Source organism: Sitophilus oryzae, unplaced genomic scaffold (genome assembly GCF_002938485.1).
Source record: "Sitophilus oryzae breed Bouriz unplaced genomic scaffold, Soryzae_2.0 scaffold_1245_pilon_pilon, whole genome shotgun sequence".
In the NCBI taxonomy this organism is placed as follows: domain Eukaryota; kingdom Metazoa; phylum Arthropoda; class Insecta; order Coleoptera; family Curculionidae; genus Sitophilus; species Sitophilus oryzae.
Window position 1 is genome coordinate 389975 of NW_022145888.1, and position 20287 is coordinate 410261.

General features: G+C 35.3%; 1 protein-coding gene across 1 annotated transcript; it reads left to right on the top strand.

Annotated features, from left to right (window-relative positions):
* The first annotated feature begins 17563 nt into the window (after positions 1-17563).
* On the top strand, positions 17564-20041 carry LOC115874227. The gene is made up of 2 exons (XM_030889319.1): positions 17564-19540; positions 19592-20041. The coding sequence occupies exons 1-2, from the start codon at positions 17924-17926 to the stop codon at positions 20018-20020; spliced, it is 2046 nt and encodes a 681-aa protein (XP_030745179.1). The 5' UTR covers positions 17564-17923; the 3' UTR covers positions 20021-20041.
* The last annotated feature ends 246 nt before the right edge of the window (positions 20042-20287 follow it).

The following is a 20287-nucleotide window of genomic DNA, read 5'->3' on the forward strand; positions in this document are numbered from 1 at the left end:
TCGGCCGCTGTTACTTTTTAAGATGTTCCTAATATTATTTTATTTGACATTACTCTACTGCAATACGTTATTATCTAGATGATTATTATTATCGTTATATCACTAGATTCTTAATCTAAAAATGTTTTTTGTCCTGACATGTAATGCTTTACATTTTATTTTTTAATTTCTAATCGGTGAGCTTTATCAAAAAAACACAAGAGGTAAAAAAGTTACTAAACAAACTAAACTATCCAAATTAAAGCATTTGCATGTGTTTGATAAAATTTTTCTTTAAATTTCGTTAACAAGAATGATATGGGTAGTTTATTTCAACCCCTTCCACTCATTTTAAAAAAGTAAAAAAATTACCTGAAAGTGTGTTTTCATATCAGTAATGCTTCCATAAAATTTCATTAGTCTATCTCTTTTCGTTTTCAAGATAAAAAATAAAAACATTATTTTTCCGCCATCTTTGTACCGCGATATCTCCCTAATGGTTGACTTTTGACCCAACGTTTATAAAGCAAACTACCCTTTATTTTGAACAAGGAATCACCCCCTGAAGTTTTTCGCATTTGTTTTGAAACACCCTGTATATTAAACAATAGCGGAGAAAGTATACATCCTTGACGAACGCCGCTTGGTGGTCCACTATAACCTTCGCTGTTTGCCCCCAATAAAGATTTGCTATTATCCTGATATCTCGGCTATCGCTATCCATGCCTTTAAGTAGTCACCAACGTTAAACGCACTAATTTTATTTAATCAAAATATTTTGGCTTTAGCTAATAATGTTAACATTTCTTATCAGGGATTAATAATGGGCCCGTTTTTATTCAAAAATCTTCACGATTCTGAAAATATGGACTATTAGAAAGTATACGAGTGAAATTATAATTAAAAAAATACTTCTGATATTTTGATTTTTTGCCGCTATTGGGAACTTCTGCATCACTGTGCGTCGCCGTCGGCAGATTTCCCCGGAGGCCGACCCGCGGCATAAGCTGCCCCCGGGGCTCCATCCATCAATTAGGGCTTCTATATATATATATATATATATATATATATATATATATATATATATATATATATATATATATATATATATATATATATATATATATATATATATATATATATATATATATATATATATATATATATATATATATATATATATATATATATATATATATATATATATATATATATATATATATATCTCCCTAATGGTTGACTTTTGACCCAACGTTTATAAAGCAAACTACCCTTTATTTTGAACAAGGAATCACCCCTGAAGTTTTTCGCATTTGTTTTTTCGCATATATATATATATATATATATATATATATATATATATATATATATATATATATATATATATACATATATAGAAACGTTAAACTAAATATTTGTATAGATATATAAGTTTAATTAAGCAGACAGTAGTATCGACTGACTAGTGAGAAAGAAAATCTAGGAACTAGTGGGGTTGCAGTCGGAAGGGTTTAAAATAGTTAGTTAGTTAATACACTTTGTTAATTGTCAAGCTTTCGGAATTTATTCATTCCTTCCTCAGGACACTGAAATGGAAATACATGTTATACAATTGCTATAAAATCAAGAAGAAAAAACTTACTCAACGTGGTACAAGAGACCTTCATAAAAAACTACATTAACAAAAAATTGGCTTGTGGGATGCATTAAAAACTCCACCGTGAAGCATCGCTGACCAGTCAACCACAAATAAGAGGGCTCTTTTGGGGCGGTTAAGCCGCCTGATTTATATTTAAAACATTGAAATAATTGAGAGATGTTCGATTAAAAATTCAATTGCGCCTCAATCTAAGGCGTGAAGGCGCAAAGCAATCGACAAACGACAACTCTGACATCCATCTGTCACTGGTTAAATGTCAAAAGTCAAGAAAATTATAAGAATGATCGATGGCGAACAGGGTTGTCGCAGCACGTCTTCAGTTTGCGCGTTTATATGTGAATTCAAAGATATTTAAACTCGGGAGATACAACGATCCATTCATAAAACGCTCTAAACCTTCATCTTGGTTTGCAAAAATCAACGAGTGCGAGAGAGAATGGACAAAGAAGGGAATAGGGTATCGGCGCAACGGCAACAATGTAGTTGTTTACAAAGATTAGACGGTTGAGGGCAATTTCCAGTGGCGTGCCGATCTACCGACAGTATTTTAAGGAAATTCAAATAATTGTTTAATAAATTTAAAAAAATAATAATAACACTTACATATTTGTCGCATTGTAAAAAGTTGATGGAGGATAGTAATAGTAAAAAAATATGTTGAGGGAGGATAGCGAAATAAATTAAAACCGGCATAATTTTTTATTATAAGATGGCTTTTCACTTAAAAATAACGATTAAAAAAATCAATAAGTGTTTTTTACTTTATTTTATTAAATAAAATATCAAATTTTGGGTGTATTAGTAAATGCAGTTTCAATATCTTGTTCCAAACCTTGTTCATCTCCGGCGAATGAGACTCCCTCTATTACCAATAACAATAAAATAGTTATTTTAACCTAGTAATACAATATTTTACCAAAAACTAATATTTGTAGACTTCACATATTTTTGATAAAAACTTTATTATTATACATATGTATATTTATTATATACCTATATGAATTTTACAACTACTAAATGTGTGTCTAAAGGGATCGCACCGCGATTAAAAAACCGATACAATGACACAAAGTGCCAGAGTGGTGCGACCCCAAAAACAAAATAGAAATAAATTAAATTATAAAAATAAACAGAATTAAAAAAATTAAAATTAGATAAAAAAAAGTGAAAATATAATTTTATCAGGGATGAGCGGAGATAACCAGAGAGGCATAACGAAACAATGTAAAAACCGGAATAGCAACCAATAACGGGCATATCAGAAGAACAAGAACCTCACAAATCAGTCGAAGAAATTTTTACGAATTTAGTAAATGATTTTTAATTTGTTTTTTTATAATCTGTAAAGGATTGAAATTTAAAGTTATTAGAAATATTATTCCACAAATGTGGCGCTATGAAACTGAAAGATTTTTGGAAGTTAGCTGTTCGGTGTTGAGGAATTTTAAAATAATGCACTTGCCTAGTCGAATGATCATGGTCAACGTAGTGAAACAATGAGAACAAATAGGGAGGCTGCCCTGTAGTTAAAATTCGATAAATGAATGTCATTAAATGAAATTATTACAAATCTAAACAAAAAATTATTTGATATTATAATACAGTCATCAGAAAAGTCTAGCGAAAATTTTAAATAAGTATTAAATTATAACGGCAACAAAAAAAGTAAGGGCGCAAAATTCCATTTTTGGTACACCCCAATAAAATTTTCACAAAAGTTAGGTAATGATTTGTCAAACCCAAGTAGGTAGCTAGATTATATTTATTCAATACCCTTCCTTAAAAGGGAAACAGAAATTGTTATTAAATTATTAATAATTAGTACGTACCACACATGTACCTTTTTTCTACAAATAATTTAATTAAAAAATATATAATTTAAAAAACATAATAAATATATAATTTAAAAAATCAACCTAAAAATAAATATAATTTAGAAATCTGCTATTTTTTATGTCTAGGTCCGCCTCTGATCTACAGAGAATAGGATATAATAATATACCTAACCCTACTTATTTTTATTTACCGGTGAAAAGTTAAATTTGGATTTAAATGATACACTCTGTTGTACACAATACATGAATGCACCATATTTTCAAATTAATGTCCACAGAAGTCCACAAAATAACGCAAAAATACTATAATACTGCAAATAAAGAATACGGAGCTTGATCGGCGGCATAGCAACATCGCAACAGGAAAATCTAGGAATTTTCATTCGTCCTCGAAATGCGTTGTACTACGCCGGCATATTTCTAAAACTGACGTTGCCAAACTGCTTTTTATTATTAAAAGAAACACGATCATAATATTTTTATTCCATTATAAAATTTAAAATAGTTCAGCAGTTAAGCATTAAATGAAAAAATTGACGTTAGCAAATTAATGTACTTGATATATTATAGAAATATAACGAAATTATTTATTACTTAATAATTGGTTGTGGTATTTAATCGAATACTAATACCAATATACAGGTAAATCTGGCAAATGTTTTCGGTGTAAGAGAGATGCGAAAATAAGGATAGAATAATGGCCGATGAAGGAAAAAGGTAAGCAATTGTATCTCTTGAGTTTAAATATCTTTGTGTGAATTGCTTTGGTCGCGGTTTTGTCTGCAAAGCATTTTTCGGAGACCTTCATTTTAAAGCAGCGTATCTCCAATAAAAACAGAGATAATGTCGTGATAAAAAAAATAAAATGCTCACGAGAGATGAGGCTACAATGTGATTTGATTTAGCAATAGCTACTATAGCTGCTGCACCCTACAGGGTGTTATAAATTTCGGGCAAAAAATTTCGTCTTATTGTTGTGCCCTGTATATGCTCAAAATAAATTCAGTATAAAATTTTTTGACGTAGCATTCGTTAAGAAGGAATTAATTTACAATTTAAAAAAAAAATCATCAAAATCTAATGAGTGGTTCGCAAGAAATTCAACTTTGAAATTGGGACTAGTTTTTAGTGGCCGGGTTTTTTTTTACCGGTGAGTTTATAATCTGTAGAAAAAAACTTGCTCTTTAAGAAAAGACATTGACAACTTACTACATTTATGTATCAAACTCTGTGTTTATTTTTTCTTAGTCTCCTTGGCTTTGACTCTACAGAATGCATGCAATATCTCTGAAGAACTAGGCATATTTCCATATAATATTAGTAAATCTTAATAACTAGGGCAGATATTTATCAGATTATATTACTTATCCCAATTTAATCTTTTGAACAACTTCTAATAATTATTACATTAATTTCTAGTGTACTTTGTTATATCGAGTTACCTGTATTAATAGATTTATACGCTAGTTTGTGGAGCTCTTAATTAAGTATTAGATTACATTCAAGTTTTAGCTAAAATTAAGAGGAGATTATATTGTAGATGTTATATAAAGTTTTACTTCTATAGATAATAAATTTATAGGTTAGAAATGGTAGAGATGTTTATTCTGGAAGTTTTATGTTTATGTTATATCATAGAAGCTTATCCAAAAGAAGGTTTTATTAGTTTCTCTACAAGGTGTCATTGAAATGATGTAAAAAAATCAGGGGGTGATATTGCTCCTAAAAATAGTAAAATAAGTTCCTATAAGTATAAGGCGGAAAATGCATATTAAGGGAGTTAGGGGCACTGAAAGGGTGAATTTAAAAAACGGTTGTTTTGAAATAGTAGGCTTAAAAAACGAGATAATATTTCGAAAAAAAATGCTTTGCCATAAATTTTGACCCTAAATCAAATGGTGATACTGAAAAATTATTTGGAAAAGCGGAAAGGGTAGTTTTTGCAAGGGTAGGGGGTTACTTCGTGAATAACTTCTTAGAGGTTTTTTTTGCAACGTGGGTTCATTACTTTTTCCTAGAAAAATGTTACTCTTGTTGCACATCGCCTAGAGCGATGGTTTTCGAAAAAATTGAAGGCAAAGAGTTTGCTCTGATGGGTTGGTATCAACTTAAACTTATGAAAGTTATGGCGGTTCAAAAGTAACCAAGTAGTTATCAAATAATTAATTGAACAATCAAAATTTTATGATTTTTAAAATATCTTATTGCTTTAAAAAATGAAATAATCCACTAGATTTCTACTTCTGGGGCCACTTTGGAAGCTTTGGTTTACTCAGTGCCGATTAATACTGAAGAGCAACTACGGCAACGCATTATTGACTGTTCCAATCAAGTTCAGACAAACACCAAGGATATTCCACAGGGTACGCAGATCTTGGAGAAGAAGAGCGGATGTCTGCATTGAATTGAATGGTGGTCACTTTAAACATTTACTATAAATGAATTAAGGAATTTATTATTTTAATAAGGAATTTTGGTAATTGGTTTATTTCGTTTATACAGCAATAAGATGTTTTAAAAATCATGAAATTTTGATTTTCCAATTAATTATTTAATAACTACTTGGTTACTTTTGAACCACCATAACTTTCATAAGTTTATGCTGAGTTAGCAACCCATCAGAGCAAACTCTTTGCCTTCAATTTTCTCGAAAACCATCACTCTGGGCGATGTGCAACAAGAGTACCTTTTTGTAGGAAAAAGTATGTAGCTTTCAAAAAATGAACCCACGTTGCAAAAAAATAACCTCAAAAAAAGTTATTCACAAAACAACCCCCTATCCTTGCAAAAACTACCGTTTCCGCTTTTCCAAATAATTTTTCAGTATCACCATTTGATTTAGGGTCAAAAATTTATGGCAGAGCATTTTTTTTCGAAATTTTATCTCGTTTTTTAAGCCTACAATTTCAAAACAACCGCTTTTTAAATTCACCCTTTCAGTGCCCCTAACTCCCTTAATATGCATTTTCCGCCCTATACTTATAGGAACTTTTTTACTATTTTTAGGAGTACTATCACCCCCCGATTTTTTTACACCATTTCAATGACACCCTGTATATTACTACTTGTTTTAGAAATACTACTCTGTTTGCAAAAATATTTATAATGTGGTGGTATATACAACATGTACAAGTGAGTCTTAAATAACTGCACATATTTTGAGGGCTGGTAGATCTCGATAAAAGAGACATGACATTTTCTCTTTACCGTTTTTTAAATGGGTCCAAAATAACCGAGTTATTCAAGTTTGAAAATTAAAAAAAAAGTTTATAATAGAAGGCAATGAAAAAGCAAATGATCTAGCTAGGAAAGAAACGAACACCCCACTAACTGGACCAGAACCGTTCTGTTTTCCAAACGGGAACCGACTGAAAGCGGAACTGAAGAATCTGGAAGACTCCATCCGTACCTTGGAATGGGTGTCCTCCAACCAGGGGTGGATGGGGAAGTGGAAACCGGCCCGTGAATAACAGGCAACCGGCCCAAATCCACAAAAACAAAATGATCATTACGATTATCAACGAAGAAACATATTTTATTTATTAATATATAAGTAAGGGAGTGTTAGGTTAGCGCTAATGCGAAAAAATCTCTTTTGCTTTCGGTTTTTAAAAAAAAATGAAATTGGGTTGATCAAAATTTTCATAAAGCTCAATATTGGGTCGGACATCTGAATTTTTACTACAAAATGACTCAGTTTTACAGGGTTCTACTGCTTTATTTCCTTTATCGATAACAGTAATTTGATCTTGGAATAGGCTACGATTTTGAGTCATGATTATGAGAAACTTTAACACCTCCTGATTCATTCAGTTCATCTGGCCCAATCCTCTGTGCAATACATTCTTTTTAGCTTTTCAGGTATACACTTTCTTACACATTGTAGAAAGAAACGCTCTCTTTCCTGGTACAGCAGCAGCCTCGTCGTGTATACTTGTTTTTAACTGAATGAACCGCGGTCGCCATTAAAACTGCTGTATTTTTTAGGTTATTATACAGGGTGAGTTTCCTACGATGTTCTCTATGGGTATCTCGGAAACTATTGGAGATTGAGAGTCGGTTAAATCGGGAAAGAATTGCAGTTTTGCGGGGTCATAAACATGCGCCTTTCAAATTTTTGAAAAAGTTCATGGCTTACTAGATATTTTGAAAAATAAAAATTTCGGCTATTTTAAAAATTGTCCCTAATTTCATTATAATCTATTTTAGACAAAAAGTTTTCAGATAAAAGTTGTAGATAATCACATTCTTAATGACATTGTGTCCTTCGTTTTTTTCTAAAGCCTGTCATTTTTGACATATGACACAAACATATGTTTTTTTTAAATGGAAACCATAAAAAGCTCCATTTTATAAGCTGTTTAGCGATATGTATATATGTTTCTTTCGAAAAATTACAAAGTTATCGCCAATTATTATAATTTTTAAATAATTTCACTTAGTTAGCCATGGAAACAAGTTCAATTGTCGTTGCTCTCAGAGGAAACTGTCACATCCAAATTTTATAAATTAAAATAAATAAAAATTGTAAATATGAAATTTTCAAATGAAGAAAAGTGCGTAGTATTATTGGTTTAACTTTTCTTGGCCACACATTTTCGAGGATACGTTGACCGGTAAACGTTACTTACGTTATTTAGAAAAGTTAAATTTAGATACTTGCGCATCAATAGAGTGGTTCTAACATGACTATCATTATGACACTCCCCCTCATAATGAAAGAAACGTTAAAAATTATTTATATCATAATTATGCAAACTCAGGGATAGGAAGAGGTGGACCAATTGCATGGGCCTCCTCCATCACCTGACCTATCCGTTTTAGATTTCTTTTGGCGGTATGGTTAACAGTAAGGGTTACAAAAGAACTTATGAATTAAGAGAGGCACTCGAAGAGGCGGTACGGGAGAAGTTTATTAAAGTCGACCGGCCGTAGTCAACCGTTCTGTGGAAATTCATAAGTTCGTTTGTGACCCTTATTGTTAACCATATCGCCTAAAAAAATCTAAAATGGATAGGTCAGGTGATCGAGGAGAATAAATAATTTTTAACATTTATTTTATTATTAGGGGGAGTGTCATAATGAAAGTCATGTTGGAACCATTCTATTGAAGCGCAAGTATCTAAATTTAACTTTTCTAAAAGACGTAAGTAACGTTCACCGGTCAACGTATCCTCGAAAATGTATGGCCAAGAAAAGTTAAACCAATAATACTACGCGCTTTTCTTCATTTGAAAAATTCATATTTACTATTTTTGTTTATTTTAAATTATAAAGTTTGGATGTGACAGTTTCACATTTCTGAGAGCAACGACGATTGAACTTGTTTCCATGGCTAACTAAGTGAAATTTTTTAAAAATTATAAGAATTGGCTATAACTCAGTATTTTTTTGAAACATTTTATAGCTTATATCGCTAAAAAGCTTAAAAAATGGCGCTTTTTTTGAAGTCATAGCCAACTATGGTTTCCATTTAAAAAAACATATGTTTGTGTCATATGTCAAAAATGGCAGGCTTTAGAAAAAAACGGAGGACACGATGTCATTAAGAATGTGATTATCTACAACTTTTATCTGAAAACTTTTTGTCTAAAATAGATTATAATGGAATTGGGGACAATTTTTAAAATAGCCGAAATTTGTATTTTTCAAAATATCTCGTAAGCCATGAACTTTCTCAAAAATCTGAAAGGCGCATGTTTATGACCCCACAAAACTGCAATTCTTTTCCCATTCAACCGACTCTCTATCTCCAGTAATTTCCGAGATACCCATAGAGAACATCGTAGGAAACTCACCCTGTATAGTTCTTATCACTTTTCCTCTATACGTTTTTACATTTGGCATCTTGTATGATAATGTCATGTCTATAACGAAAAATACCTAGGCAATACCCAGGCAGTTATGTATTGCCTAGGTTTTTTAGGTGCAGTGGATATAAATGTGTTCTGATGTAATGCTATGTTACAGTCCATAATAAAAATATTTGGATTTTCGAGACATATTAATATTTTATTATCTAATCTATTTTAAACCTTATTTAATTCTCCAATTACAACTTAGATCGAGACTATTTAAATTTACCGAATGCTATTCATTCTTTTTTCTGCTGCCAGTCAGTCATATTTATTAGTTATTAATAAAAATAATATTTGGTAGTAAAACTATAGGTACAGGGTGAGTCTTAAATAAGTGCAAATATTTTCAGGGGAGGTATATTTCGACCCCAAGAACACGTCTATGAGGTTATTTTTTGCAAAAAAAATGTTAAAAATCGTGCATCTTCTTTTAAAATTTTCCTGTATATTTTAAAAAAACTTTTTAGAACTTCCTGTTCACCGCAAATTTTCCCGGGGTATAGTTTCTTAATCTCTGATATTAACGCACTAAAAGAGATGCAAATACAGAAAAATTTAGGTGGCTCAATTTTTTTTTAAATATATTTTTTTTTAATTTTCAAACTTTAATAACTCGGTTGGACTTATTTGAAATATGGTGAACAGATTATGTTTCTTTAATTGACATCTACCAAATATTTGCACTTATAGACTAATCATGTATAATAAAAATCTTCAAACCGAACAAAGAACAGATGTTTATTAAAATTACCTATAAGTGTCTCGGGGAAAGACATCTTACAATAGCTATTTTACAAATTGGTGTTTATGTTTAAAATCAACTGAAACCTTATTAGACCCATCCACCCCTGCCTCCAACGGTCTAAACACTTAAGTAGGCTGAAGCTGAGAAACAACGGCCAAACCAAACCAAACACCAGAACACCTTATCACCGAGTGCGCCGAGAGGACGACCATTCGTCCCATGAACTTTGGTACGGCTGATGTCGAGGATGGAGAGCTGGCCTCTGTAGAGCCGTCTCAGATACTGGCTTTTGTTAAAGCATTGAAACTGTATGATGAGTTATAACTCGTTATAACTCAAGAAAGGGGAACACACAATAGATCAATAAGGTCGCGGTGATTAACTCCCCTCCTAAACATTCTACATTCTACGGTGTACATTTTTTAAAATACCTATGATTTTCCTTTCTTTCTTCTCTCTCACCCCTATTTACATCAGCCAAGTAAAGAATTTTCACTCGAACTAAACAGCTACGCCAGATTTACGACTGTGTATGCCTCATCGTGTATGCTTTTAATATAACATTGTTGTCGTTTTGCCAACGATCCGGATTAAAGGGCCTTGCTTGCCGAGATCTTATCCCGGTTTGTCACCTGAACTGCAAATCCCCCGCCCAGATTAAGGTGCTTTATTGAAACGCGGAGGGTCAGACGGAGTGCAGAGATAAATCGTGCTACACTGTAGATACCGCTACATATTCTGTTTGACTAGATTGTAGTGGGGATTGAGTCAGGGTGTTGCCGTATGAATTAGTTGCCTTTAAGTAATAATCTGACATTGAAGCTAGGAGACACACAGACCCATTCGCACGGGTATATACAGGGTCACCCTGAAAAGTTGCTTCTTTTCAAGTTTACGTAGAAACCGACTAAAAAAATACTATGAATTAATGTCAGTAGGCTGTAATTATATTAAAAGAGATGGATAATGTTTTAAGAATCATCATCAAAAAAGCGGATTCAAAAGTACTGTCATGAAATCAACAAACTCTTTTCTATACCGGATCGTTTCAAAAGTGGCTCACCCCTATAACTTTTTACTTTCTAAGATAAAAAAAGAGATTTAGTATATTGGTATGTGATATAAATAAGAATTGATTGACGTATTCAATTTTTTCGGTCACTTCCTGTTTCACCGGAAATTATTACAACTTTTGTTTTTTTAATGACACCCTTGGTATTTTGATGTAACCAATTTACCTCTTTTTGTTTCCTAGCCTACTACTCTAATTTTTAGACTATATAATCCTAAGCGGCAGCCTAACATGATTTTTTCTCTTAATATCTCCGGTTAGAGAGAAGATAGAAAGTTGATATTTTGGAAATGTTGTGCTCTATTTAACTGTGCAAAGAGAAACATAGCCTCCTATTTAATTTTTTTATGCAAAAGCTCAATATCTGTTATAATGTCAAACAGCGCCCTCTAGCTACCACAAAAAAAGGATGGAAACAAAATTTATACTGGATATCATTAAGGAAACCTCAACCCAACTCTTTTAAACGAGCCTCAGTTTGTTTAAATCGGTTGACCTGAATCAGGGTTATCCTTATTTTAATAAAAGCTAGTTTAACCTTCCCCCACCACTTTATTTTATGAGATAGAGCAAAACACTCTATATCAAAAAAATTTACAAATTTCTCGATGATTACAATAGTAATATTTAAAATACCTGTTCACCTGCATACTTTTGAGAAAAACCCAGTTTTTTGATTGGCTATCAGAGAAACGCCCCCTAGCGGACATTTTTCGAACTTGAAAATCATTTCCAACGATTTCTCTTGATCGATTTACTTATTAGAATTTTTTTCCCAAAGTTATACGATAAGCAGTTTCTGAGATACAGCCGGCGTCCATTCTTGGTTGGCCACCCGGTACATGTATATTATTTCGTATATTTTTCATTTTATTGATTTTATGGATAGCACTGTTCATTAAAATGTTGTATCCTATACTCTATAATATAGGATTGTAGAGAGAAACAAGTCCTATGGCTTGTTTCTCTCTACAATTTCCTGTCTCACAATGTACCGTTTGTGTCCAGGAAGCGTTCACAGTTTCATAGATGTCGATTTTCGAAAGAAATCAGTACATGTATATTATTTCGTATATTTTTCATTTTATTGATTTTATGGATAGCACTGTTCATTAAAATGTTTTATCCTATGTTATAGGGATTGTTTCTCTCTACAGTTTCCTGTCTCACAATGTATCGTTTATGTCCAGGATGGGTTCATAGTTTCATAGATGTCGATTTTCGAAAGAAATCAGTACATGTAAATTATTTCGTATATTTTTCATTTTATTGATTTTATGGATAGCACTGTTCATTAAAATGTTGTATCCTATGTTATAGGGCTTGTTTCTCTCTACAGTTTCCTGTCTCACAATGTACAGTTTGTGTCCAGGAAAGGTTCATAGTTTCATAGATGTCGATTTTCGAAAGAAATCAGTACATGCATATTATTTCGTATATTTTTCATTTTATTGATTTTATGGATAGTACTGTTCATTAAAATGTTTTATCCTATGTTATAGGGCTTGTTTCTCTCTACAGTTTCCTGTCTCACAATGTATCGTTTATGTCCAGGATGGGTTCATAGTTTCATAGATGTCGATTTTCGAAAGAAATCAGTACATTTAAATTATTTCGTAAATTTTTCATTTTATTGATTTTATGGATAGCACTGTTCATTAAAATGTTGTATCCTATGTTATAGGGCTTGTTTCTCTCTACAGTTTCCTGTCTCACAATGTACAGTTTGTGTCCAGGAAGGGTTCATAGTTTCATAGATGTCAATTTTCGAAAGAAATCAGTACATGTATATTATTTCGTATATTTTTCATTTTATTGATTTTATGGATAGCACTGTTCATTAAAATGTTGTATCCTATGTTATAGGGCTTATTTCTCTCTACAGTTTCCTGTCTCACAATGTACCGTTTGTGTCCAGGAAGGGTTCATAGTTTCATAGATATCGATTTTCGAAAGAAATCAGTACCGGGTGGCCAACTAAGAATGGACGCCGCCGCCGTCCCGTCGTGGCAATGCCCATCTCCCATTTACTTAATTATATTAATGAGATATAGGGAGAGTTATAATGAGAATGGCGCCTAATCCTACACGCTTTTCTTCATTGGAAAAATTCATATTTATATTTTTTGTTTATTTTAATTTACAAAGTCTGGATGTGACAGTTTTATATTTCTGAGAGCAACGACGATTGAACTTGTTTCCATGGCTAATTAAGTGAAATTAGAGAAAGTCAAGTTCAAGCCATTGTTAAAAATCTGAAAGGCACATATTTATGACCCCACAAAACTGACAATTCTTTCCCTATTTAACCGATTCTCTATCTCCAGTAGTTTCCGAGATACCCATAGAGAACATAGTAGGAAACTTACCCCGTATATAAAACTTTATAGATGTTTACGATACAAGTGAGGTAACAGCATCATTTTAACTCGCGTGTATTGTACAATATTTTATTTACGTTTAACTATAAAAACACACAATGAATTTTAAATATATTTTTAACTAAAATAAAAAAATAAAAATACATTGTAGGTAATTATATATCCAGAAACTATGGTTACGGGGTCTCGTTGAATTTGACACTTTATGTCAGTTTAATAATATATTATAATAAACAAGTTTTCATGTTTTTATAATTAAGTATTATCAATAGAACAGTTTATTTGTATTTAGTACGTACCTATTTAGTGCAAAATAAATGTTTTACAAAATATTTTTTTCTCTTTGGTAGTGATCTAAACTAAGAGTGCGGTAATGAAAATGCGTGAGTTAAGAAGCTCTTAACTCACTCAAAATGCGTGTCTTAAGAGCTTCTTAACTCACTGACGTAGATAAAATATATTTAAGGTGTCCGTTTTTCGTGCCGGTGAGTGTATATTTTATTTATTGCATTTTTGAGTAAATAAGATACTGCGAATACACCCTTCAACTTTATCCCTTTACTCTGACTAGAAATATTAACTACTTATCGATTTATAATTCCAATTTCAAGTTTAGTAAACGTTGCCCCGTTTGAGCGAACCGCTAAATAAATAATTATTCTTGGAGGTTATCCAAACATGGAGCACGATGAAAGCAAAGTTCATCTTCCAAGTTTCGCCAATTTTCCTCCCCGAATTAGCGTAGGCTTAAGGGACGATTTGCGAAAAGGAATTGCGGATGTTGTACCCTAACGCCCTCGAGACACATTTACTTAGAGCCTATCAATATCAATTAAAAATTATCTTGCGTATACTTCTCCACCCCATTTTACGAGTTTTCGGTTTTCGGTAAATAAACAGTAAAATTAGGTTTCATTTATGTGTATACATATAATTCGGGTATAAGAAACAGATAAAAGTTAGATCGATAGACTGTAATCTTGAAAATAAATTTATACTGTTATTATTTGAATTAGGAAACAGCGAATGCAGATATTCAATAAAACGAAGACAAAAGAGTTAGTAACGTACGAGTTAAGGTAGTATCAGACACAGCTACTTTTGTTGCGCAATTTTTTTGCAGCCGCTGCAAAAGTTGCATACAGTGTTCATACACCAGCAGAAGGTAGCCCAAAACGCGCAGTTTTTATGCAGCAGCTGCCTAAAAAAGTTACAGGTCGACACTACATTCTTTTCATATGTTCACACCAAAGCGCTACTTTTGCAACATATTTTGGTAGCTGCATCCTTGGAGGGACAACATTCAACAGTACACCACCCACAGCTCAAGGTATCGTGTGTGTACCTTTTGAAAGACGGTTGCGTTTTTTTTTAAATGCATGACGAGGCAGTGCTAGAAGCGGCATATTTATATGTGACTTTGGCGGAGAAGCAAAAGCGGCGACAAAAAAAAAAAGAGTGTGGGTCAGGGAATGGATAAGAAAGCGCGAATAGTTGGGTGCATTCAATAATTTACTTACTGAATTGCATGCTCAAGACGAGAGGTACAGCTGGTTCCAATAAAATTGAATACGATTTAAAACATATTTTTATTATTTCGGGCAGTATATTCTATGATATCAGTCCCCCATTTCTCTACTCATGTCATGCTGACATTCTGAAAAATTTATTTGCCACTTTGTCAAAAGCAAAGTTGTTTTTTACAATGTCACAATAACCTTTAACATGTCAAAATACTTGACACATAAATATACACTGCCTAAATATTCGAAAAAAATGTGTATAGAGTCGTATTAATTTTTTTTGGAACCAGCTGTACTTTAAAAATTTTCTGCGTTTAGAAAAAGTGGATTTTAACTACATCTTAGAAAAAGTAAGTCCGCGAATTCGGAAACAAGATACTGGAATGAGACAAGCTATTACACCAAAGGAACGCCTTATTATAACTTTAGGATATTTGGCTACAGGTAAGTTTTGGACTTTTTACGTTCCATAAACACTCCCTTGCTTCTACCGCTTCTATTAAACATTTTACTTGTTCTCTGTTCCAAATCGCTTGTTTTCACTTCGACGACATCGCAATTTATCGGTTAATTCTTTACTAAATACCTACATATAAATCCTGGAGTAACTTTTAAAAAATGTATACATTTCGGGCATACCAACAGAATACTGCACCGATGTCCGCAGTAAAGGTTTCAACTGATTAGTAATCTTTTGCTGCACTTGCAACCTTCCTCAACAACTGTTCACACACGGCTATTTCTTAAACTGCGCGCAACAAAAAAGTAGCCTACGCAACCAAGCTGTGATCGCAACGTTGCAGGTTGCCTAGGTATTCACACTTCCAGCAGATCAAGTTGCGCAGTATTTTAATGTGCTGGGCAACAAAAGTAGCTATGTTTTGTAATGAAGTTCATAAATTTTGGGGGCTCATTTCTGGGACACCCCGTATACTGTACTTAAATAATAGGGACCTTTTCTGTAAACAAGGTTAGGCAATGTATTTTATTGTTAACTCATTATGGTAATGAACTTCATTAATGTTCTTACTGTTGAATTAAATGCGTTAGATATTTAATGACCATATTGTAATAGAGTTTTGATCGGCGTTACTGCTATAGTTCGGTACGGCAGCCGAGAAGCTGGCCCTACCAGTACCGGTCGAGTGGAGGGGAGGGTCGTTTGAGTATACCCTGGCAGCGAGAGCGCCAGGTAGTCAGTGGTGTGATCGCACTGAACAGTGAAGTTCGAGCCCGGAGTGCCCTGCCAAGTACCCTGCTGCCAGCCGCCGTTGCCGCTCTGAAGAAGGTAAGTCCAGCCGCCAAAGTGATCGAGAGTAGGTCGTTTTCTTTTTATTGTTAATACGGTTTGTTTTACTGCCTAAACGCGTTATAGAATAAGGGAGATAGAGATAGTTAAATTCGCTCCAGGTGTCTCGTGTCCTACTGTAGAAGTAAAAATACGTGCAAGGTAGAGGCATCTTGTTCCGAAACGCGCGTACGTAAAATTTAACCAGACTTGTATCCGCTCAAGGTGTCAACTGTCCTACTATAGAAGTAAAAATACATGCAAGGTTGAGGCATTTTGTCCGGATCCCGTGGACGCGAAGGCCGATTTCTTTTGGTTAAAAGGGAGACAGATAGCGGTTAAGGTAGTACAACAAATATACGGGCGCGAATATCCTTGGAGCTAAGGCAGGATCTCGTCCATCCCGAGACTGGTTCTGTAGTTCCCGTATTCTCATCAGGAGCGCCGTGGGATCTCGCCGACATCCCGAGGTGGTCCTGACCGGGCGGTGTGGACTGCGCTTATCCAGGCGACTAACCGAGACGCCGTTTCGTTCTACTGCGCACGATCCAGGGCTCGCGTGCGTACCTATCCCACAGGACTCCGTTTCGTTCTACTGCGCACGATCCAGGGCTCGCGTGCGTACCTATCCCACAGGACTCCGTTTCGTCCTACTGCGACCGATTCAGGGCTCGCGTGCGTATCTATCCCACAGGACGCCGTTTCGTTCTACTGCGCACGATTCAGGGCTCGGGTGCGTAATTATCCCACAGCGGACGCCGTTTCGTTCTGCTGCGAACGATCCAGGGCTCGCGTTTGTTTATCCGGGACGTCTGTAACGACGTCGCCGACGTTTAGAAAAGTCGGGTTATAAAATAGTATATCGCTCCGGTACGCACATGTCTGTGTTTACTAGGGCGCCGTTAAGTTAGACGCCGGTTAGAAACTCGCGTCGTTTTATTTACTAGAACGTCATGTCAAAAACGCGCTTTGAATTCGCGTGATTAAATCGGACAGTGAGTTGCATATCGAGATTATACGGTCAAAACTCTAGAGGTGCTCGATTGTTGTTGTAAATTTTATTTTACGAGTCTTTAATTATAAATTTTCTTTCACTTTCATTACAATTTAAAGTCGTGAAACTTCCTGGGGTATTTAGCATATAGTTAATTAATTAAATAAAGCCTTAATGTTATGTTATAGTTAACTGTGTGTTTTATTTCTTTTCATTTCATCACTCCACTGTATAAAAGCTACCCGTATTGGCGAAACGTGGACCTCTTCCACTATAAATAACAGAGGTGGCGCCCGAGAGATTTGAATTTACTACTGTACGCCAGTAAGGCTATTTATTTTTCACTGAACCAAAGAAAAATAAATTGAGACTCTTACAAAATTGGCGCCCGAGCAGGGACTTGATTGTTTTGAAAATTGAACCGTCAAAAGTACCAGGAAAACCGGGTAAAGCTAGTAAAAGCGAGAAAGCTATGGAAACAGTGTGAGAGGAGGTGAAAAGAAAGTAACAACCGTCGAGCATAAGTACCTCTAGAGACAGTAAAGTCTCAGTGCTTCTGAGTTAAAGACTAGTGAAATCTAGAGCGATATGGAAACTGAGGAAGATTTTTTTCGGATTTTTTTCGGATTGGATTGTACCGGGACTGTTGAGGAGATGCGAAGAAGGATAGTGAGATTCATTAGAGAAGGACAGGTGAGTCCTCAGCCGGTCTCAAAGCCTTTTGGATTTCCTGGAAATAGTGCTGTTGTACCGACAGTGAGCTCTACAGCCACCCTGACCACTACGACAGTGACAACTACAGTGACAGCAACCTCGAGTGGATACATTGCTGGACGTGTAGTGCCTTCTCCGGTGGTCTATACTTCTACTTCACAGCCTGTCCCTCTGCCGATAAATCCAGGTATGTCAAATAGTTTTAATACTAATCCTATACAAGTTTACAAATGGGGGGTGACATTTAATGGTCGCTCGGACCCTGTAACATTCTTAGAGAGACTGGAAGAAATTTGTATAGCACAGAATATACATCCGGATCGTTTATTGCCACATTTGCCAGAAGTTTTGCAAGGAGAAGCTGCGCTCTGGTACCGCAATAACCGAGTAAATTACAGGACCTGGGAAGAATTTACTGGAGAATTTAAAATTTTTTATTATCCAGTAAATTATGAGGTGGACCTAGAGGCGAAGATAAGTCGTCGAGTGCAAAGACATAACGAGTCTGTCACGGCGTACATCACTGATCTTCAAACGTTGATCCGCAGACATGGCAGCATCTCTCTGAATCAAGAATTGCAGTGGTTGTACAGAAATTTGTTACCTGAATTTCGTCAGTATGTCCGAAGAGGAGATTTTCACGATATTTCATCGTTCTCAAGAATAACCAAGGAGTTTGAACTGCTTAATCAGGAACTGCAGCGATCGTCCCGTACTTATGCACCGTCCGATGTCGAAGCCCGACCGAATAATACGCCTCGGCGAGACAGGCTGGAAAATGAGCATGCTGGAGCCAGGAGCAACCTGATGGTTATCCAGAGCCAATCGCCGTCTCAGAGTAAACAGAGACATGTGTCTGTTACTCCCCGTGTTTCAAGATATCCGTATAGAGCGCCGAACTCTGCAAAACAGACTTCAGAAGCAATCTGTTGGAGATGTGGACAGACAGGACACTTCCGCAGACAGTGCACATCCGAGCCCAAAATCTTTTGTTCCCGATGCAAAAAGACAGGTGTTCTTTCTAGGAATTGTCCATGTGTGAGCCCAAGAAAGCGGGAACCAAACCGCACAGAAATATCCCAGGAACAACATTATTCACCAACGGAGATTGTTGAAGAATTACCACAAATCATACGTCAAGAAATTCGTCCTGTTGTGAAGATTCGCTACCGGAACACCGACTATTTGGCACTCCTGGATACTGGAGCTGCCCATTCCTATATTGGAAAGAAATTGACAGAACAGTGCCAAACTTCCAAGGCAATTCCTGTCAAACCCACGGTAAAAGGAGCGAGACTTGCTAATGGTGCCACGGAGTCCATTAGCACAGCATTTAGGATGAAAATCCAAGTAGGAGAGCAGTCTCTGAATGAGGTTTTCCACAGTCTAAAAGACTTAGTTTCGGATATGATTATTGGTATGGATATTCTGGGCAAACATGACTTCCAGATTGATTTACGAACCCGACAGATCCGATTGAATGCTAAGTTGGTGAGTGCAGAATCGGTGGTTTCGTCTTGTAATGTCATGTCAAGTTTAAAGATCCGAAGCTCCGCCGAAGGTTTACAAGTAAACCCGAAGAAAAATGTTGAACAAACAACCGAGAAGTTGAGGAAAGGTCAACGTCAAGCATCCGTTTCTAAAGGCAGTCGCCTTCCGATAAAAACGAGTCTACAAAGCCCTGTAGAAGAGTTCCGCAGACGTCAAACCAACAAGTTTTCTGACTCCAAAGATGTATTGCTTAAAAACTCTGATCGAGTTCCGGTGGAGAAGAATGTGTGCTGGCGATGTGGAATTCCCGGACACCTACGTGGTGTATGTCAGAGAAGATTTATTTTGTTCTGTTCCAGATGTGGGACACTCGGCGTGCGATCACAGGATTGCAAATGTAGATGTATACCATCCCGTTCAAATCACTCCGAATCCTGGGCTGATGGATGTTGGTTAAGAGGAGGATCAACAGTCATCTAAACAGTATCTAAAAAAAAAAAACCCCTTCCCGACTGATGAAGTTGTAGAACTGATTTTACTTCTTTGAATTTTCAGACTAGGGGAACGACTCGTACTCATGAGTCACTGCCAGGACCTATCTGCAAGCCACACTGACGCTAGCCAACTCCCCCACATTCCCATGTGTCTGGAAGCCAGTCTAGGCGGAGACAGCAACAACTTGCCAGGGAAGAAGTGGAGAAGTGACATGCAGAAAAGCCCGATGTCCTGGCCCGTCTGAAAACCAAC

What these genes read in the sequence shown, in the direction of transcription:
- LOC115874227 (XM_030889319.1), top strand. Translation starts at nt 17,924, where the DNA reads ATGGAAACTGAGGAAGATTTTTTTCGGATTTTTTTCGGATTGGATTGT. An exon ending in TCCGATTGAATGCTAAGTTG is followed by an intron (nt 19,541 to 19,591) that starts GTGAGTGCAGAA and finishes TCAAGTTTAAAG; the next exon opens with ATCCGAAGCTCCGCCGAAGG.